The sequence below is a fragment of the Salarias fasciatus genome, chromosome 8 (assembly GCF_902148845.1).
Source record: "Salarias fasciatus chromosome 8, fSalaFa1.1, whole genome shotgun sequence".
Classification (NCBI taxonomy): domain Eukaryota; kingdom Metazoa; phylum Chordata; class Actinopteri; order Blenniiformes; family Blenniidae; genus Salarias; species Salarias fasciatus.
In genome coordinates, this window is record NC_043752.1 from 9343970 (window position 1) to 9365897 (window position 21928).

The 21928-nt window shown below is 45.0% G+C and overlaps 2 protein-coding genes across 2 annotated transcripts; one reads left to right on the forward strand and one right to left on the reverse strand.

The window, feature by feature from the left end:
* The first annotated feature begins 496 nt into the window (after positions 1-496).
* On the forward strand, positions 497-10019 carry sh3bp1 (SH3-domain binding protein 1). Its single transcript, XM_030098022.1, has 18 exons — positions 497-878; positions 2379-2421; positions 3056-3160; positions 3245-3321; positions 3559-3670; positions 3936-4012; positions 4134-4221; positions 4296-4364; positions 4449-4539; positions 4638-4774; positions 5062-5173; positions 5252-5333; positions 5416-5496; positions 5861-5974; positions 6266-6363; positions 7189-7357; positions 7540-7919; positions 9263-10019. Exons 1-18 carry the CDS (start codon positions 829-831, stop codon positions 9616-9618), a joined length of 2241 nt encoding a protein of 746 aa, XP_029953882.1. The 5' UTR covers positions 497-828; the 3' UTR covers positions 9619-10019.
* Positions 10020-10031: 12 nt separating this feature from the next.
* Positions 10032-21423, reverse strand: cdc42ep1a (CDC42 effector protein (Rho GTPase binding) 1a). Its single transcript, XM_030098023.1, has 4 exons — positions 21285-21423; positions 16813-16927; positions 14013-14973; positions 10032-11734 (listed from the first exon to the last, which is right to left on the reverse strand). The coding sequence occupies exons 3-4, from the start codon at positions 14482-14484 to the stop codon at positions 11010-11012; spliced, it is 1197 nt and encodes a 398-aa protein (XP_029953883.1). The 5' UTR covers positions 14485-14973; positions 16813-16927; positions 21285-21423; the 3' UTR covers positions 10032-11009.
* Between the last annotated feature and the right edge of the window lie 505 nt (positions 21424-21928).

Below are 21928 nucleotides of genomic sequence, written 5' to 3' on the forward strand. Positions count from 1 at the left end.
GGATTTCAATCATGCAGGAATTAGGTGGCATCTGCCAGGATGGAAATCCACCCGTTCATCCACCTTCAACATCGCCTTATCCAGATCGGGGTCACAGTTCACGGGAGCGGATCCTGCTTAAATAAGTGTTTTGGCGGGTTTACAATCCGGAGCGAGACAGAAAACAACAAACTCACAACTCCAGGCAATTTGAACTCACCAGTTAACCTACTGTTTGGACTGTGGGAGAAAATACTGAGAACCTGTGAGCTCCATACATGAATCCAAGCATAAGAGTTTGCTGTGGTGAAGCTAAAACTACACCTCTTCTAGACAAGTTGATTAGAGTCAGACTTTTTTTTTTTAAGTTGACTGGAGTTAAGTATTACAAACAAGCTCACTGAAGGCTTCCTGTTGCAGCCATTTCACATCCTTTAAAATTCAGGGCAGCATTCACAGAAGTCAGTGAGCAGAGTGTTTCACTATGGCGAAAGTTACTTCAATGACCGAGTGATAATGAAGCTTCGACATCAAGCAAGTGTTTTCCGAGAAATCCGTCTGCTTGAGTCTTTGTTCAAGAGTCAGTGGTCAAATCATGGTGTGGCACTCCCACCCGGCTACGAAAATCCTGCAGCTGACATTTCATCGGCGCTACTTCCTCATTTGCTGAGCACTCTCATGAAACCAGAACGAGAACTCGCAGCCGAAAGGGACACACACGAGCGCAGAGGAATCCACAGAGGCGCAACGACACGGCTTCTCGGTCCAGTTTGAACTGGAGGGGTCAAACGGGGCTGAAAAGGTCAGACGGGAAGAGCCGCTTGTTGGTTGCTGGACTCCACTGCCAGCATGCTCCGGCAGTCTCTGAGCATCTTGAAGCAGTTTAGCTCTGCAGCAAAGTAAGCCTGAACTCTTTATTCGGTACAATGAGGCCGAAAGACCTCACAAGGAGCGTTCACTGTATTGCTTTATGCTGTTTTTTTTACCTCTCTTTCTGCTCATGAGTTTTTCAAGCAGAGACAAACCACAGTATTGACTAGTTGTGTATTCAGTGTGAAACCTTACCAGGTCTGATCTGAAGAAAACAAAACCAGGTCCTAGTAAATCTTGATCACTTCTTGATTGTTCATATCACAATGAATCTTAGTTTCAACCCAGGGCAGGGTGATTTTAACTCTATTAAATCAGTCTTTTGTTTTAAAGAAACTCTGCTTTCGTCTTTTTCTCCTGCTGTAAATGTGGTGTTGAAAAGCTGGTGAAATGGCTGAGCTGCAGTGGCTGGTTCCGCTTCAATGCGACACGCTCCCTTTTGGTTTTGAGGGAAGCCTCTGGTTTTCCGCGCTCTCGGTATCCGCGTGGCGTTGTGGTAAATGTTGGCAGCAGTTCGGAGCTGGAAACCCCACAAATGTTGGTTTGATTCTTCTTGGGGATTAAAAAAAAAAGAAAAAAATGAAATAGCCAAAAAGTTCTTGTTTCAGCGAAGCAGGACCTGTGAGCCACTGTCGCTGGCAAAAGAGTGGGCGAACGAATCACCCACACGCGGTTTGTGCACAAGCGTGCTACACAGCCTCCTGTTGCCGATGCACTTTGGTTTCATAATAAACTTGCGTGGCACGCACAAGCTGCAGAGCAGCGCGCTTTAACCGCCACTGCAGCAGCACGAGAGGCAAATACAGCGTCAGTGCGCGGACTTAAATACACACTCTCAGTGCATTTTAATATTTGCCTCCTCTGCCTGGAATCGAAGATTTATTTATTTTTTGCAAGAAAGAATCAGAAAAAAAAAAAAAAACACAAAACAGGAAGTGGTACATGATTGAAGCCTGTTGGGAGTTTCTAGAATTGAATATCATTGTGTGAGAAGAGTCAGAAATTAAAAAAAATAGGAAGTGGTGTATGGTTGAAGCATGTTGGGAATTTCTCTTCTTGGTATGCTTAGAGCGCCAGATGTGTTCATTAGAAGAAGTAAAACTCCTTTAGGGCTGTTGAGCCTCGTCTGCCATCCAGGTGAACTGGGCTGACCTCGTTGGTGTAACACAGGTTTTAAGACGTTCTCTGGAGGGCGTGGATTCCTCTCTGCTCATACAGAGACGGAGGGCGGTGCTCGCCACAACCACAGCAGCAGGCTGCACCTTCAGGTTTAGGTTTGAAGTGTTGTCCTTTAACGTTCCCACCCACACACTGCAGATGTATCGATATGTGCGTCACTGTTTAGGATGTCGAAATCTACACATGTTGCACAAGAATGTCATGCAATGCTTTCTGGTTTGATAAACTTCATAAGAAACTGTTTAATCAACTCAACTATAGTGACATCAACTAAATAAAATGATTGTAATTTGCTGGTGTTTACATCAGATTTTCAGCATTTCTAAATAATAACATGAGCGTATCTTCAGGTCACAGGATGCCACGGAACTTCTCCATGAAGACCTGGTTCTGGTGAGACGGAACGTTTATTTTATTAGCACAATTATACTCTGATACTAAGATGAAGATAGTTTGCGTTTTGCAAATAAAGCCTGTTTATTACCGTTTCAAAACGCGACACATTTTGTCAGGATCTGTGGGATGACCAGCAGAGCTGATTATGTGAGTTGCAGCAATAAATCATTACCAGTCATCAGATCTTCCCTGGTAATGCCAAACTGCTTTCCTTTACTGTTGACTCTCGTTATGAGCTTCTGGTTTGATTAGGCGTATTATCCAGATCAACATGTTTTGGTAGTTTGATGGTGTGAGCAGACTGATGAACAGCATGAAGGGGAGGAAGAGGAGGCGCCAGGCTATTGTCACTGTGTTTGTTTCTTCCACAAGCTGCTGAGGTTCCTCTTTGTTCCGTTAATGTTTTGATATTTTGCCAATATGTCTCATTTCTTCAAGCTTAAACCGTCAATCAGCTTTCCTGCTCATTCCACAAATGCATTTTCAGTCAGACTGAAAGAGATTTGGCCGTTTATCCTTTATTACAATCATCGAAACATTTTTTATTAATTCAGTTGAGAAGACACACTTAGCTAATCGCTTTACATGTGCTGTGAAACAATTCCACAATTCCTGTACGTTTGTGTTGAAGGTGGAGCAGCGGGTGGAGCCGGCCAAGAAGGCGGCTCAGGTCCTCCACAAGAAGCTGCAGGGCTGCATGCAGAGCCAGCAAGGGCTGGAGGCCGAGAAACGAATGGTACCCTGGAGACCGTGCCGACAACAAGACCCCTGAAAGCGTCATTTCAATGCAGTGCCTCATGTCTGCCCGTCTAATCCACAGAAAAAGCTTCCTCTGATGCTGCTCTCCATCAGCATGGCCGAGAGCCTCAAAGACTTTGACGCCGAGTCTTCAATCAGGTGACACTTTCATCCACCCCCCCCACCATGTTTATCTCAACCATCTACTAACCGCTGTCAGGTGAAGGAAGCCTCAAAATTATTATAAGGAAGCGTTTGAGCTTTCACTTCTGGATTAAAGAGAAAGAGGATTCTTCTACAACTTGTGAAATGAATTCCAGTTTCAAGGTGGTAACTGTAAATTCTGTGTGTGTGTGTGTGTGTGTGTGTGTGTGTGTGTGTGTGTGTGTGTGACAGGCAGGTGCTGGAGATGTGCTGCTTCATGGAGAAGATGCTGGCCACCATGTTGTCAGATTTTGAGATGAAAATGGAGAAGGAAGTCCTGGAGCCGCTCAACAAGCTCAGCGAGGTGAGAGCCGTTCGCTCCTACTGAAGCCAACGTGATACTGACTCAAGACACTTTCTGTTTTATCCTGTTCTCTTTGTGCACGGCGTGTTGTGAGCGTGGCGCCATTTCTTGCATCGTATAGTAAAAGATTCTGTTGTTCATTGTACACTGCGTACTGGACATTTACAAACATGTAAAATGTAAAAAATGTCATGAAATAGGCATCTAACTAACATCTTAATAAGTATTTAAAGTTTATTTAATCATTTGAAAATTCCCTTTCAAGGATGATTTACCAGAGATTCTTAAGAACAAGAAGCAGTTTGCGAAGCTCACGATGGACTGGAACAACGCGAGGATCAGGTGAGCTGCACATGTTTTTGTTAAAGCAAATCACAAACACTGAGTTTACAAACCTGTGTGTGTGTGTGTGTGTGTGTGTGTGTGTGTGTGTGTGTGTGTGTGTGTGTGTGTGTGTGTGCAGGAGTCAGACCAGCACAGGTCCTCAGGCAAAGCAGGAGGGCCTTAGAGAGGAAGTGGAAGAAGCTTGGAGGAAGTTGGAAAGCATAAAGGTATCAGAGTTTTAACGGCCTTGTGTCCTGCGGCCGAGGCGCCGTCCTGACTTTTTCCCTTCGTCTGTTTGCAGGACCAGTACTCTGCAGACCTCTATCACTTTGCAACTAAAGAGGACGACTATGCCAATTATTTCATACGTGTGAGTTGCAGTTCAAACAAATGCGCCACAAAATATCCACTTTTATACATCAGCACTTCTTTCATTTCACTTTTCCAAGCGCAGCTTCTCGAGCTGCAAGCGGAGTACCACAAAAACTCCTATGAATTTCTGGACAAAAACATCAGCGAGCTTAAAGACAGCCACAGTCAAAAAGGTGAGCAGATTCTGCTCTCGTTTGTGGGTTTATTTTTGAGTTACCAATGCATCATTACTGCCTGCTTTCATTTCCTCTGTGCTGTTACTTGACTGCAGGCCCGGCGTCGAGCCAGTCCAGCCAGAAGGTGTACGGCGAGGCTCTGCTGTCTCACCTCTCAGCGAGCAGCAGGGAAATCGCTGTGCCCATTCAAGAGTGTATTCACATGCTTCTGAGGACCGGCATGAAGGAGGAGGTGCGACCGAGAGCTTGATAATCAATCCAGATTCTCTGGTGGTGTTCGTCACCACGATCAGGCTGGTGCCAAATTAGAAGTACCGAAAAAACAAAAGGCTTCCTGAAATCAAGTCAGTCCAGTAAGAGTGGGCGTTTAGAGAAGAGCTTTCTGGAAAACAAATAATAAAACAGAGACAGTATTTTCAGCTTTTCTCTAGTTTCAGTCCCAGCCTTGCTTGTCAGCCACTAACCCTAAATACCTTCAGCCGCCGTGCAGCTCACCCGCTCCTCCGGCTCTCCCCTCAGGGTCTGTTTCGTCTGGCGGCCGCAGCCTCAGTGGTGAAGAGGTTGAAAACCTGCCTGGATCAAGGGACGGTGGACCACAGCGAGTTCAGTATGGACCCTCACGCCGTGGCAGGTAGGTCTGCTTGAATACCAACATGTGATTGTTCAGAGATCTGCGATTTCTGACATGTTTCTCTGTATCTGTTGACAGGCGCTTTAAAATGTTACCTGAGAGAACTTCCTGAACCTCTCATGACGTTTGAACTCTACAACGACTGGTTTGAAGCAGCAGGGTGTGTAGAACACCTGCCCTCTTTTCTACAGTTCCCATATTTAAAGCTGGCATGTGTTAAAGGGTTGTCTGTTTCCCTGCAGAGGGAAAGACCTGACTGAGAAGCTGGAGCAGTTCAAGGTCGTACTGAAGAAACTGCCCCCTGAGAACTACAACAACCTCCGGTATGTGGATGCTCTTTATGTCTTTTAACACAAAATCATTGACTCAAGCCTATTTCTGATTCACACATGATTCACTCAGGGTCACTCTTTGAGTGAAGCAGATTCTGTCAGTAACTGTGTAACATCAGATAAAAGTGATCACAATCTTTGGGTTTTTAAGATGCAATATGACACCGGAAGCCGGTTTGATTCCTTTTAAATTTTTAAAAGGGTGCAGGTCCTGTGCACATTTTGTACAAGTATCAAAATATTTCAGTCTGTATTCAGTAATTGTGTCCCTAAACGAATAATTCAGATTTGTGTAAATCACACAAATTGGAGTATTAAGAGGAACTCTGTGCTTTTGTTTTCCCTCTCTCGTCAGGTATCTGGTGCAGTTTTTGTCTCTGCTGTCTGAGCAGCAGGCGGTGAATAAGATGACCCCCAGTAACATCGCCATCGTCCTGGGACCCAACCTGCTGTGGCCCCGGGCTGAAGGGTGTGTAATGAACTGCTCCTCTCTGCAGTTTTACTGTATTCAGTATTTTATCGCCATTACCTGTCTATCTTATGAATAATCTGTAGTTTCTATGTGAGTATAAGCTTTGAATTTCATTTTGTTGATGACAAAAACAAACTAAAAGATGGCTTTGTAGGATGTTCCAGGATATTCTCCAATTGGTAAAGGCTCCACAAAAATGTATTTTGTCTTCTGAAACCCGGGTTAAATTTGTGTATGAAATGATATCAGAGTGTTTTTCCAGTATGTGTCCTCTCCTCGTGTCTGCAGGGAATCGCTTTCATTCGACATGGCCTCAGCCTCTTCAGTGCAGGTGGTGACGGTCATCGAGCCCCTTATTCAGTACAGCAAAAGTCTTTTCCCTGAAGGTAAGCAAGCAGCAAATCCTACAAATACTGCCTCCCTGTGGTAGCAGTTTCTTAAGTTTTTTTTTGTTTTTTTGTTTTTTGATTTTTTTAACTGAAAATCAATGACTTGGGAATTTAGGTCCATCATGAGTGTTGAAATGAAATGAGATTGAACAGATTTTGACCAGCTGGAGAGCTTCTGGTCAGAGCTCCTTTAAAGCCACCAGGTGGAGCCTGCAGTGCCACCAACCCTAACCCTGAGGACTGATGATTTACGACCCAAACAGGGTCAGATTTAACAGGGATGGGTTAACCCTCTTGGTTTTACTCAGTTTGTATCGAGTCTTATACATCTTACACAGCTAAAGTTGTTTTGTTTTGTTTTTTAAACATGCCTCTGGAGAGGCAGATAGTACTATTTTGTTTTCACTGCTCATTTGAAAGGACTGGGTAAGAATAAGGTTGTTTCTCCATCTATTGCACATGTCTTCGACTTTGATATGATCCAGAACTCAAATGAATATGCAGTTGATGTGAATTTCACTTACAAACAATGCAAAACATAATTTCGATGTGCAAATAACTGCAAATGCATCAATCTTGTGGTGCTTTTTCGTTATCACTCTTCGCTGTCACATTTGCACAAGTTCAGTTGGTTATAATGAAGCTAATGCATCCGCCTGTACAAAATTCTTCTACTGAAGTTTGAGTTGGACTTTGGTTCAGCGATAGCACTGCAGTTTTTAGCTTTGTCAATATTAGCAGAGGCTACATCAATAAGGCCTCAGCTGTGGATAACCTGCAACCAGAGTAAACTCGGTGTTCATTTTGTTTTCTTGTGATCAGACGTGTCCTTCGAGGTCCCAGACTCACCTGCAGCCCTGGACGTGCCTCCACCGGCTCCAGCTGCTCCGCCTCTGTTTCCAGAAAGGGAGAAAGTGAAAAGAACCATCTCCTCTTCTTCCACAGCCTCGTCCAGCTCATCTTTTCACCCTCCGCTCTCCAAGACAAACAGGTACTGAGGCTCATTTTAAACTCACCAAATTAACCTCAATTGAACCATGAGATGAAACCAAAGCACACTGGGTAAAAATGCCCCAAACCACAGCAGATGATACTGTCACTGTAAATCAAAAGTGGTAACTGATAAAAAAGAAGGAATATTGCAGTAGTGTTTGGTTTGTTTTGGTCCATCAGCACAGCGTCTGTGGACAGCGGCTTCTTCCTGCCAAAGTCCGGCTCAGTGGGTAGCCGCAGCAGCAGCAGCAGCTCCACGTGGGCCAGCCCCACCACGGCGGAGACGGCGGCACCCGCCCATCCCAGCACCGCGTCCAGCAGCTCGTCCTCCTTCCACCCCGGCCCGGGCCCGGTCTCCAACACTTCTTCAGCGTGCGGCTCCACAGCAAACCAAAACCCCACCCCGCCTCCGAGATCAATGGGGCCGGCTCTGAACCCGGGCCAGACCAGGAGTCCCACCCAGAAGCAGTCCTCGGACCAAAGCCAGCTGGAGCCAATTTTAGAAGCTCCACCAACTTCCCCCAAAGCTTTTGTGACGATCTCACCGATACCATCCAAGGGTAAGTCAAAAGTGCATTCAAGCAGGTTTACGTAGTCTGGACTTCTGTCATTGAGAACAACAAGGACACAACTCTAAATGTTCACAAATACACAGCGAAGCTGCTTATTTTCCCGACTCAATTCCCATTGTTACTTTTCAAAGCTCCATAGCTTAACGTTGCACGATAGGCCATTTTTCAACTATTGAAATTTAACCCGAAACAACACTGACGTCATTGGCCTGCTATGTCTTTTTAGAGAGTGTTGTATAAATGAGTTGTTATATCTGGAAACATACTTTTCCCTTTCTATTTCCATCGCCTGCAAGCCAGCAGTCTGAATTTGCTGAGAGTACTGTTTTATTTTCGGTGGTTCAAACCAAGTCTCTGCCTTGTGGATGAGTAGAAGTGTTTTTGCAAATTGGTGAATTTAACTTATCTAGTACCCAAACTAAATTGGTTTGGCAGGCCAGTTTTGGCCCGCAGCCTTCATGTTTGACACCCCTGACTGATGTCTTCATTTTGTAAACACTAGTGAAAAACAAATTCAAAGTGTTTTTTTGTTCCTTTTTCTTCAACTTTAAAAATAACTGACAAAAATAACTTTGCCGTGGCACTCGGACAAAAAATCTGACAATTGAAACAGATAAACACCGCGCTCTCCGTGCACAACAGTGGTGGAACGCCTCTTTAATCTCCCGGAGAAGCAGAAACTCTTCACGCCGTGTTGTTTTAGTGCCGAGGACCCGGACATTTCCACATCTCCTCTCTATTGTATAATGTCCTGTACAGATTCTTCACTTCTGCCCCTTTCCTCTCACACAGTCGACGCGGTGGCGTGATAGTGCAGGCTGACAGAGAAAAAAATAAATCCACCGCTGTCGTTGTAACAACCAGGATGTACACAGGAAACAGGAAGTCTCACACCACTGACCGAAATATCAGTCTCTGGGTTCATGCGTCATGTTGCACAGTGCTGTAACGGACAAGGAGAGGCTGAAATACTTTCCCTTATAAGTCCGCTCGACCTGATACGTCTGAAAACCAACAGAACTTCTTCATCTTTCTGCTAGTTTTACCATCACAGCCCAATGAATGCAATTAATCCCTTGTTTTTGTCTGTGCAGAAACACTGATAATAATCTAAAAAAGGAAATCCCGAATCTGTGTCCACTTTGAAAATACATTGTCAGGCTGAGGAAATATAAGTTATGAGAAACACTGAGGTTAATATCCTGAAACATTTTCCCACAAACATTTGTGGGAACAAAGGGTTCCTGCAGATTGACAGTGTCGTATATGCTTTAACTCAAAAGGCAGTAAATATGGAATTTCTTCAGTTTTTCACTCTTTCTGTCTTACAGCGAAAAGATCTTTCATCCCAGGCAAAGCAGCTGAAGCCACTGAGCAGGTCACCGTCCAGTTCTCCAAAGAAAAATTCCCACCACATCCAAAGATGGAGGCCCCTCCAGTACCGACCACAGCCACGGCTGTTAAGGACTCCAAACCCCAGCCAGGGCCAAGACCAGGGCCTAGGCCGGGGCCGGGGCCGGGTCTGGGGCCAGGCCCGGGTCCAGGGCCGGGTCCGGGGCCGGGCCCAGTGCCAGGGCCTCGCGGTCAGCCGCCCAACCCCAGAAAGCCTGCGCCCAAACGGCCTGGACTTAAAGCCCCGAACTGCCCTCCACCGCTTCCTCCACCCGCACAGGCAAAAGCACACTGAGAGAAAAACATCTTAAATATGGAAATTCAACATGTGCTCAAACACTTTTCTACTTCTCAGAAAGGGAAATTACCACCGGATGCTTTTTGCGCATAATTAGAAGTGACTTTTCTTGAAATTTTAGTTATGTTACTTTTTTTGGGGGGAGTTTCAAATTTTACTCTGTAATCAGTTTCTTTTATTTATTCTTATATCTGAAATTTTCAGTATTTATATGATCTTAAAAAAAACCCTCAAACAACAGATCAACAATAAATGAAAAATTTCTTACAGGTACCAAACAGCCAGTTCTGTAACTGATCATTTTAGTTTCCAATATTCTAATCTCTTTGGCACAAATATAATAATACTCCGTCCTGTGGTCGGTTGTGGTCAGTTTTAAATTATTTATTAGGCCTGAAAGAAGGCACAACTAATTAAAAATATCTTTTATTGTCATTTTACATCATCATAAGTATATCATTGGTACTGACTGCAGCATATGGATGTGAATTGCATTAAGGACTGCAGGTGCTCATACTGGAAGTATTCATAGGAGGTCACTTCATATCGTAATGTACAGTTGTATAAAAACATAATAATGGCAATTCTTCTACAAAAAGCAATACAGAGGTCGAACTTCATAATCAAAAAGGTGCGCAGAGTATCTACATAAAATGACTGCAGCATAAAATGAACAATTATATGGTTCAGGGTTTAGGTGCACTTAGCAAATACCTGTAGTAGTTGTAATATTCCCTTTATCTGTGTAGTGTGTCAAGTGACATTTCTGAACTTTTCCTAACAAGGCTGTTACTCCACGAAGTGTGAGATTCCTGATCTCTTGTTCTTCTGTCCTCCTCCCTTTTTCCTCCCATTGTTTGGTATATTCCTGAGTGTAAAGCTGACAAGAGACTGCGGTGATGCCAAATAACTGAAAAGCTATTAAATATATTTTTAACAGTCGCTTTTCCTCCGTGTACTCATCAGTGGTGCGGTTTCTCTCTGAGAATGTTTTTCCCTTAATGTATGAGGAAGTGTGTGTGCGGGCATAAAGTGAGCGACAGGCTTTGTGGCGTGTGATTTATGTATCACTGGTGTTTCCTTTAAGACGATCTCAGCTACATTCTCTGGCGCGTCCTCACTTTCCATGAACAGTTGTCACATTGCAGTCCCTCTCGCTCCTTTTTTCATACATTCAGCAGCGGGTATGCGTCACAACTTCACCTCCTGGAAGCACGGCTACAAAGAAGTGACGGAATCCACGTGAAGGATTCAAGTTGTGATTTTCAATCCGTCAGCCCAACAACCCTTGTCAACCGTTAGATGATTAATGTCTTTGGAATTTGCAGAGGAATCATACATCGGATTGGAGTTTTAAAAAAGAAGTACGATCTGCTTCTTCGGCTTGCTCAGACTTTGATTTCGTCGTCGTCGTCCATGTAGGTGAAGGACATTTTCTTCTTTGGTTGGATCATGATCATCACCTCCGAGTCGCTGGCCTCCGATCGGCCCTGTCCCTTCAAGAAGCTGCCGCCATAGTGGCGTGCCAGCACGTCTGTAGCGCTCTGGAACCGCTCGCTCTCCATCCTCACCCCCACTGTCGCTCGCTCAGAAGACCCCATCACCACATCGGGTACTTTACCGGAAAGGCCAAACCCGTTGACCTCCACGGCGCTCCGGTCCTCCTCCTCCCACTCGGCGGCGTGCGGACTCTTCCTGCTCCCGCAGTCCTCCCTCAGCAGCGAATCCACGTACGAGATCGTGGCTGAGTCCAGCTCCGACCCGTCGTTGGTCATCCCGCAGGCCGACCCCGCCTCCTCGGCCTCCCAGGCGTGGCCGTGCTCCTCCGACGAGTGTCCGTCGATCAGGCCGAACACCTCGCTCATCAGGGACGGGCCCAGGTCGAAGGTGAAGGTGTCCAGGGAGGTGAGGGACGGCAGGGAGTCGGAGTAGGCGGTGTGCTTGGGGTCGGAGGTCACGGAGGAGGAGGCGCGGGTGGATAAGATGGCGTCGGCGGGGTCGGTCAGCGAGCCGCGGTGGATGTTCGCAGAGCAGGGAGAGGGGATGGAGATGGACGGCTGCTGGCGCTCCGCCCGGGACAGACGAGGCAGCGTGACGAAACCCGACTCCAGACCTGAGGAGCAGAGGCCGTCGTTAATACAGCCAGTCTCACAGAGAGCGTCAACAGGCTTCTCACACTCTCAAATTCAAACACCAGTTTTCTACCCAGGAAGTGTGAAGCTATATGAGAGGCAGGAAACTAGTAGGCCTGCCCACAAAAACCTATAAAGCTATAAACAGGTGAAAATGTGGTTTAGTGAGGGTGTGCTTACTGTTTTCAAGTCAAAACGCAATTCCAGGAATAAGTGCAGGGCATATTTCCTGTACAACCTCACATTCATATTATTACACTTTAACTACTGAATAAACAGACAGTTATTACATGACCATCCATCTAGTTAATAAGTAAGGTTTTTAGATATCAGTGGATAAAGTTCTGGCATTTTTTTCTCTTAAAGCTAAATGTATACAAGGATTTCAATATTTCTTGAATGTATTCAATTCTCATGATGTTATTATGGATGCTCCAACAGGGGGCAACAGAAACCCACTGAGTTCATGCTGAAGAAAACCAAAAAAAAGCTCTAATGAGCAGAGTTTTCCTGCACACTGAATCATCTTTTCAAGCCCGTCGGATCACTTAACAAGTCACATATTGCTGCCTGGCTGCCCCAAATAGCTGAATCACCACAGCACTGCTCAATGCCAACTGTAGGGCAAAGAGTCCGCAGGAGATTTTTAATTTTAAACAGAAATAACTGCGTCCGAGGACACTGATTAACAGAATTTAGTGAAAGAATGAGGAAGAATTTATCAGGGAAACCAGACTTTGACGGATGTACTTGGAAGAAAAAGTTGGGCGGGGAACAAAATGACTTTAGTCAGAAATAAATGTCAAGTTGGCAACCTATACCTACAAATTATAATCACATCTTAATCTTTCAATAAAGTTGATAAAGCAAAATATTAGACAAATTTTAAAACATGTCTTATTTATGTACAATTCGGGCTTTTGTCCCCAATAAAGACGACCCATCCTCATCATGTCAACTGAGAGATATAGATCCCTCAATGTTAGAATTAACACACACACACACACACACACACACACACCAACACACAATTGTGCACCACTATTTGTGGGGCTCACCTGTTGACACAAGGCATTCTTTAACCTCTAACAGCAACTTTGAGGCTCCGTTTACATGACAATCTATCCATCTATTTTTACATTTTTGTCTGAAAAAAAGTTTTGTGTTTACATGGCAGCTTTTCTCAAATGATGTGTCTGTTTACACAGAAATGGCAGAAAAGCCAAAAACCATGTAGCTTTTCATGTATAAGATGGGACTCCACAGGGTGGTTGACAACCATGAAGAGAAAAGATAATACAAAGAAAAAAACACTCAGACACACACACCCGGCAGGGTCAGTGACTCCACAGTCCATGAGTGTCATGTCAACATGACTGATTGAATCGGCCTCCCAGGCAGCCGCCTGCCAGCTCTGTCTGGATCTGTGTTATCAGTGTGAACGCCGCTGATTGTGAGCCAGGGTGATTCATAAACACATCTGGGAAAAATCTGTCTCCGGATTACAGAGTAGACCCCGTGAATGAGCTCCAGCGAGCCTCTAAAAATAGCCAGTCAGTTGTGCGTGATTTCCAGTTAGCGCTGGTCGACTCGTTTGAACTTGACCTGTTCTCAGCGGCTTCGTTTGGCAACGCTTTTGGTCGAATTGAGGGAAAACACCCATTCTTTAGATTTACGGGACAATTCTGGGGATTTGGTGCTGTGTTTCACTTAATCCTTGAATAACAGGGCAATTATAAATCACATGCAATCAGAAAGTCCCAGTGACAATATTATGGATGTCTTCAGTGGCGATTAAAAGAAGCCAAAGCTCCATTCACTTATTAAAAGGTAGGAAATCCACACAGAAGCTTCAGTAAACCAGACATAAGCTGCGTCATTTTGTGTAACAATAATAAAATCTCGAGAAATATTCAAACCAAACAGGACAAGCTCAGGCACCGGCCCGGTAACAGACTTCAACATGCACTTTTGCGGGCTCCTGAGGGCAGGGACTATTTGTAGTAAGCACAAGACACAACTGATATGAAAAACTCCTCGAAATGACTTCCATCAGCTTTTCTCTGAAATAATATTTTGGATCAGCGAGTTCATGCACTTTGTGTTCTGTAAACTACCCACTGCAGAAGTAAATAATGCTAATTACAAGAACAAAATTGACCCAAATAGTAAAACCTGTAGAATTGGGCAATAAATTTCTGTGGGTTTTTGCATGTGAATAAGTAACATCAGGGGAGAAAAAAGCCAAAAACATCTCACCATATGAGCTTTTCATATCCTCTGGTGTACTTTGAGAGCTGGGGAAAAGCACTTTGGTGGTGGGACTCCCATTCGGCATATCCACATCCAGTCTGGGGAGGGAGATGGCGTTTTTGATGATGGGAGAAACGGGCGGCGGCGGCGGCGACAGATCCTTGGATTCCTCTCTGGGCCGGTTGTCCGAGCCCCTCCGGATCTGACGGAGGGTCCTGGAGAAGAACGCCCCGATCTTGTTGTCAGGTGAGGAAACAGAATCCGTTTCGCCATTGCTGCCGTTGCCCGTCCCGCCGTGATTGCTGAGGAAGGAAGTGTCCCCGAACACGTCGCCGCCGCGGCCCACGTGCATGGTGTGGCGGAAGTCGCCCAGGGGAGGGCTGATCATGTCCACCGTGAGGTCGCCCTTGAAACGGCGCTTGCTGTGGGAGTGAGAGACCAGACCCTTGAGGCCTGACAGCTTCTCCTGAAGATTCATGATCGGAATGGCTTTCAGACTATTCCTAGGACTTCTTTTAATCCAACCAAAACAACAAAGTTTTAATTCTCTACTCCTCGGTTATTGCCAAAATCGCTGGCAGCAGCGGTCCAAAGCGCAGAACTAGAAAAAAAAAAAAAAAGCCTTGAAAGGTTATTCCAAGATCATGAAACTGTGCAATTTCTGAGCCTGAAACGCTGAACTCCTGGCTCGTAGCGCCAAATAGTTCGCTGGGATATGATCTATGTTTATCATGTACAGGCCAGATTCTGTCCCACTCTTTGTAGCTCGTTGCCGTGCATAGCTGGCTAAATTAAACAGGCATAAATTGAGGAGAGCAGGACGCAGTCGAGTTCCTGACGGCGGCCGGTCCAGTTGGAGTGTGGTCAGATTGCTTGGCTCGCTTCGGGCTTTGGCTTCGTCAACATCGGCTCAGAAATAGGTCCGAGTCCAGCTGCAAACGGTTCTGCGGTCGCACCATGGAACCATCTATCGAGAGTAAAACAGAGGGGAGAAAAAACACGTCTTTAAAATGTCAGAGAATCAGAGAGAGGCCAGTGTGCTTCCCTCCAGCCGGTTCAGTTAAGGAGCATCTTTTCCCTGAACAGACCCGTCTTTCCACGGGTTTTTGGGATTCCGCGTTCCGAGTGGCCGCTGTTCTGGAACCATCTAAATTTAGACCACAGTCCCTTCTCTGTGCAGCACAACCCAAGTCTCCCTCCTGTCCACGAAACATGTCCTGCCTTCTCTTTGTCCCGGCTCTGCAGGTTGCACAAAGTTCACCCTGCAATTCGGACGCACACGCTTATCGTGCCATTAGAGCTGAGCGCCAGGCCTCATTCAACGGGATCTGCTCAGTTTACAAACAGGGAAAATATTCCCAGCAAAATAGGAAGAGATAATGAAAATTTCCTGATAAGAAAATTGCTATTGCTGCTTGGCTGAACCACCAAGTCACTGTGATGTGGAGGACAACGCAGCTAAAATCCAAGCACATTAAAAACCAGATTATCAATAACACACAAGTCAACTAACTATTAAATTATTTTAATTATCATTTAAATTCTATCCTTTTCTAGTGTAGCTAAATAGTGTCAAACCCAGTGTAAATGTCTTCGATTAGAGCCACTTGCTGGCCAGTTTTGGTCTGCGAGCCTTATGTTTGACACCCCTGCTGTAGTTTAAAGAACCAGCGTGAAGATTTTTGAGTTTTCTCAGTGATTTCAGTGATGTTAGTATTGATTCAGTTATTTTTTTTTCACTCTTCTCACACGTGAAACTCCATACATCCACAAGTCAGGCAGCGACGAAGGCAGATGAAAAATCTATCACCAGTTGTTCTGAGCCAGCGCAGTAATTGACGTCCATTTCTCAAATATTTTGATAGCATAAAGCAGCCTCGACATGGACCTCTGGTTCTCTTTAAAGCTCGGCGGCCCTCCCACACATGTTCAGTCCCGTCTGGCTTCATTAATGACCTGCTATGGTTCATGAGACGGGGGGGGGGGGGGGGGGGGGGGGGGGGGGGGGGGGGGGGGGGGGGGGGGGGGGGGGGGGGAGGGGGGGGGGGGGGGGAGGATTGCGTCAGGTCCAAGGCAGCTCTTCTAATTTGCCTGCTGACCGCAGTCCCAGGCCCTCACGCTCCACTTCCCCGGCTTGCCGTTTAAGAGGGGCATCTGGGAGTGGCGGGGAGAGAGGAAACATGCCACATACCAGCGCCGAGCGCGGCCGAAAGCGAGGCTCGCCTGGGGACGGCGGGAACCGGCGTACCGAGGTGTGATGTTCAATCTGAGACGGTGTGAGCCTGCGGGGGCTTCGTGCAGGTTCCCATGACGCACACACTGCCTCCCCAGTGGGAAAAAGTATGTCTCGCTGTCTAAGTGAGATGAAAAACCTTTCAAATAATTTCCAACATGCAGCTTTACAAGAATAAAGACGAACACATTAATTACTGTGATTGTGCTTACGGAAAGCTCCCGTCTTTTGCTTGTAATCCTGTTAAAAGACCTCTGACCACAGCTCAGAGGGGGTCCTTCCCTCCGACTTTTCTTATGTATGCGAGACCTCTGGGCAAGGCTCAGCTTTATCTCAACATCCTTTTCCATTCTCCTTCCTTCCTGCTGGATCCGTGTCTTTTCACTTGCTCTGTTTTCTGAGTTTAAAAAAGGCAGCGCCTCTGAGTACTGGATACATTAACTTCAAAATCACTGCTAGGATATAAAATATGTTGAAACTTTAATGCTCTTATCCCAGGAGCAGCCCACCGGCCTTTGTCTCAGAGATCAGAAAAGAGAGGAGGAGGTTTTGACAGAAGGAACTTGAACATACCCCGGATTATCCCCTAATCCTTCATCTCCTCCATTATCCCCAGCAGGGAGCCTCTTCCTGGGGTAGACCTGGCTGCTGCCGTCCCGGTCTGAGGAGGATCCGCCGGTTCCGATTTCTGCCGTAGAGGAAATGAAACAGAAAATGAGGACAAGGGATCGAAATGGGAGATGCAAGCACGTCAATTTGATTTTCATTAAAGGGAGAAAATGAAGGAAGAGATGAGGTTATCTGAGAAGTGCAGATATTGCAGATGTGAGGACGTGTTGAAGAAGGAACAAAGATCTCAAAAAAGGTTCCTCCATATCTCTGCAGACTGAAAAGTACTTGAAAGTTCCCATTTATTCATGAAAATTTCTGAAAGGCTGCTTTCAGTATTTGCAGAAATCAAGTATTACTGCAATGAAACTTCATGCTTTGTTCATGCTTTATAGTCCGTTTTTAGTCCGAGTCCTTGCCAAGCCACTGTTGAGGGAATTTCGCTGCATTCATACATCCCAGACTCAATATAATGTTTCCATGTCACTATGTACAGTATTTTCTTGAGGTGGCCTTGCTGGATATGAACCAGAGTAACCACGGTCTAATGGGAGCCGTGTGTGTTGTGTGTACTGTGTGTGTGTGTATACGAACACATTCCTGAGCAGAGCATCGGTCGGTGGAGTCTTTCTCTCGATTACAACCATCAAACATCCTCCTTTTAAACCTCAATCCCTGATTGAAACCACGTTTGGGACCGAGTCTCTCCTCTCTCTGCTTGCTTCTCTTTCTCATTTCGGAGCCATTCTTGCCTCCTAATACTTCTTTTCATCGACTCTTTTTGTTCCTACTTTATTTCAGCTCTTGATTCTCAACATTTATTACCTCCCTCAGTTTGAGTCTTTGCCTTGTTGTGGATTCTTCCGCTCGTTCTTCGAGCGTCTTGACTGACTTCTGGAGGCTCAAACATCTCGATTCAAACAGCTGATAGGCCCCATGCAAACACACGATCTCCCCTAAATGTTTACACTGCTACCGTTAGTCACGAGCGAAGTCGGCGGCGGACTTTGCGCTTTATCGCAGATCTCCCCCTCCCTTCCTTCGCCCGCTCTCTTCTCATGTCCTCGATCTGCTAACCCCGCTAACCAGGTGAACAAACATACAAGATAAGGCCGCATTTTTCTGCTTCACCCTTTGACTTTCAATTACGCTCCTATTTTCACCATCTATGCTCAGTCTGAATCCAAGCAAAACACTGCTACACTTCCTCCGCTGCCAAGAAAATATTTTCATGCTTCAATAAATATCCATACTCTCCGAGCCTCCGCACTTCCTGTGTTTGCTGGAGCTGGCGGTCCTAATTTGCCATCTTTGTTGGTTCTTTCCTTTAGTTTATTTCTCTTTCATGGTCTTACGGTTGAAAAACTCCCCTCTGTGCACGTGTGATTTACCACCTTTAATATGATGCATTATTTGTGAGGCGTTTTTTTTTTTTTTATTCAAAAAGAAAGTTCCAAGGTGTCTATTCAACATCCAACAGCCTTATTTAATCCAAACATTTATCACCTTCTTACTGCCGTTGCACCAGTGACGCTTTCGCTTCTTTACCTCAACATAAAAGCTTGTTGCTGTTCAGTTTGCTGGAATGCTTTCAGGTTGAATGAATTGGTGTCGATGGCTTTCAATCAGTCCCTGAGATATAGTACTATAGGGACCAACTGAACCAACTTTTTGAAAATGCTCCGCCGAAACCCCACTGCAGTGAATATTTCTTCTAAAATGTGTGAGTAGATGGACGGGTCAGGTCATGACGTTCACCCAGGAGATCCATTTTGGAAACGAAACAAAACAAAACAACAACAAAAAAAGCAGTGACTGTGTTAGAAATGTGTTGTTGAATAAATAAATGAGGTTTATATTTAACTATATTTATTGGGGGACTTTGATTACACACACATAAACATTGAAGCACATTTACATTCTGCGCGTGTTTCAACATTGGACATAAAATTTCTTGTATGTTTGAACTTTTTCCCGTTCACTACCTTTGGACAGGTGGTAGGAACCGTATCCTCATTCACCCGATATCGACACTTGGCTGGTTTAGCCATTACCAGTAATAAATAACCTTCAACCTCCATCAGGCAAGTGGTCATGTTTGGAAACTTGCTCATTTCTTCCTGCCTCAACTATGATGACTTGAAAGACACTGAAATGATTGCTGCTTGTGTAGGACTGTTAATCTTTGTGTAAATAATGACAAAATATGACACTTTTGACTGAAACACTTCACATATTGACGCACATTCATCTGTAATGAACCTTAAACCTCTGAAATCACCTCTTATTCCCACATTGCTTAATTACAGTCCCCATAAAATAAATGACAATCCACATGTTGTGGGTCTCTTAGCAGCTTTTGTTGTAAATAACTCATCGTACTGCACCGTGGCAGTGAATTACAGTTAATAACCTCCTACAGAAGTGAAGAACATTTTCTATGTGGACACGTTTTTAAGACGTTGAGAGCATTTGGTGACCACAGACAGAGACAGGGCAGAATTCCCAGCACCAGCTTGTGTGGCACCAAAAAGAAAAAAAAAAAAAGAAAAAAAAAAAAAAAAAAAAAAAAGGCCGCGAGTAGCTAAAGATCCCGGCGGTGTGAAAATAAATACAGTGACCGGATTCAGAGTTCACACCTCTTGAACTGACCCCGTCCTGTTTGGCTGCGTCAATGACACCTAGAGGTCACACAGAGCCCCCCTCACAGGAATGTCGAACTCATGTTAAAAAAAAAAAGACAGATGAATGCAGACACACACACACACACACACACACACACACACACAAAGAAAACCCCACAGGGAATGTCTGTGCTCGTTTAGCTAATCAAGCGCCTGGACAAGTACTGTATCATTAGCGTGAATCACGTTGAGGAGATGAACAGGAAACGTATTACATGCATGTGCTAACCATCTGCTGCTGCTCACATCCAGACCAGAACGCCGATATCAAAGCAAGGGCTCCAGAAAGACATACTGTACGCCAGTGGACATTAACCGGGGAAATTACAGAGCCAGTAGATTCACAGACTCCCCTGATCCACTGCACAGGAGCGGAGCTCTAACGCTGCGTTTCGTTTATTGGATTTAAACCAGGCTGCCTTTTTTTTTTTTTTTTTTTTTTTTTTTTATTGATCACCAGTGGGGCTTGTTTGTTTGCTGGCAGGCTTCAGGCGGCCTCTTTTATCGCCGCATGTGTTTGTGTTTGTGCTATTTCACATGGCGACCTCCCTCGAGGCATGCCGGCAGGTTGCGAGGTCAGAGGTCGGCCGCCCCCCCCACTAACATGTAATGAGTCCAATGTCATGCGTGCCTGTTTGTCCCCGGAATTAAAACACTCCAAAGCCCCCCGGTCTCCAGTGAATCGGAGGACATCTCCGTTATGTCATTGACATGATGGAAATTGATAGTTCGTGTTGTGTAACTGGTGTAATTACAAGGTGGAGTGATAGAAATCAAAGCAGCGCCAGGATTCATTCTGACCAAGGCTGCAGTGGTGAAATAATGATGTGGCGTTGCTGCTGCTGGATATAAATATGTTGCAGAGCAGATTGAATGTCTGACAAAACAGAACTGTGTGGCCATTACCACCATGTGCGATAACTACTGAGTGAATATTTTCATTTTTACAAGTCCTGTTTAACAGTTTATGTCAAGTTTTTTTTTTTTATTTCCTTTTTATGATTTCTACTGGTTTTACATATTTGACCACTTTCTGGCCTCTTCAAACATTTTTGCAGTTTTAACCATTTTAGCTGTTAAATCACTTTTAGGCATTTGGATGTCAAGATGATAAACGTTTTAATTCTTTTTGCAACTTCACTGTTTTATCCTGTATAATTCTTTTAGCCATTCAACACTTTCATCATTACCTTGAGTTGTTTGATGACAGGCAACAAGTTCATGCACATTTCATTTGGCAAACTACTCAACCACTATTTAAGTAACACACATTTTAAAATGTTTGAAATAAGAGCAGCATTAACAACTTTTTGAAGGTTTGCTTTAAACACAAGTTTTTAAAAGCTGCAGATGGATGGACTAGTATGAAACTCCAAAACCTTGATTTGCAGAACTTTAAACAATAGGTACTGATAATTAATCCCATCATGCCAGGGTGATGATGCCTTCACCTTTATCTTCAAAGAAACCGTCATGAAAGAAAGTATTGATGAGTCCAAATATCACAGATAACAATCACTCACGTGAGAGCGCTTTGTAATCATCACGGGTGTTCAGAATAGATTAAATGCTCGTGAATTATATTACATAAATAATAAATCAAAGCATTTAACGTGATGTTTTTGCAAAGAGAGCAAACACAGGGGATCTAAGAAGTCTAATAAAGTCCTCACGACTTCCATCGATCGCAGATCGGATGGGGAATATTTCAGACTGATAGTTTAAAAAATATATATAATGTTACAAACTTACCAGGGGAAACCGAGAAGAGAAGAAAAAAGGTTCGGCTGAGTCCGGTAAATGTCTTCCCAGAGGACTGCAGCGGTGGCTGGGGAAGAACCGGGAGAGCCGCCGGAGCGCGCGGACTGACGCGCTGCTGCTGAGCCGCGCGAGGAGCGGAGCGGCGGGGGAGGGGGGGCCGGGGGACCGAGGGACGGGGAAAGGGGCGGGCTGAGGGAGGGAGAACCCCACCAGCAGCCCCCGCTGGGCTTCACTTCGCTTCACTTCAGTTTTCATTACACTCTGACGCTCGATCCGCCTCATCGCTGCCACGGAGAACCATCAGGGACACAGCGCTCACCTGATGAGACAGACTTGTGTTTATATCCTCTAATGAGTTCAGGCGAACTCCAGTCAGGAGCAGATCAGCTGGGTGTCTGCTGATTTTCAACAAACGGGAAATACACAATTATGAAACAGTCTGACTCTGTTTTTGTTTTGTTTTTAATGAACTGAACTCAGTGTCATGGCTCATTTAAACACAACAGAAGTCAACCAAACTATGACACATAAGTGGCAAGTTTTACTTAAAGCTGCCTCAAATTAAGTGAGTAGCCTACTAAATAAGGTGCAGATGTAAATGCTGAAAATCAAACTAAGCCAAATTGTTACCAAGA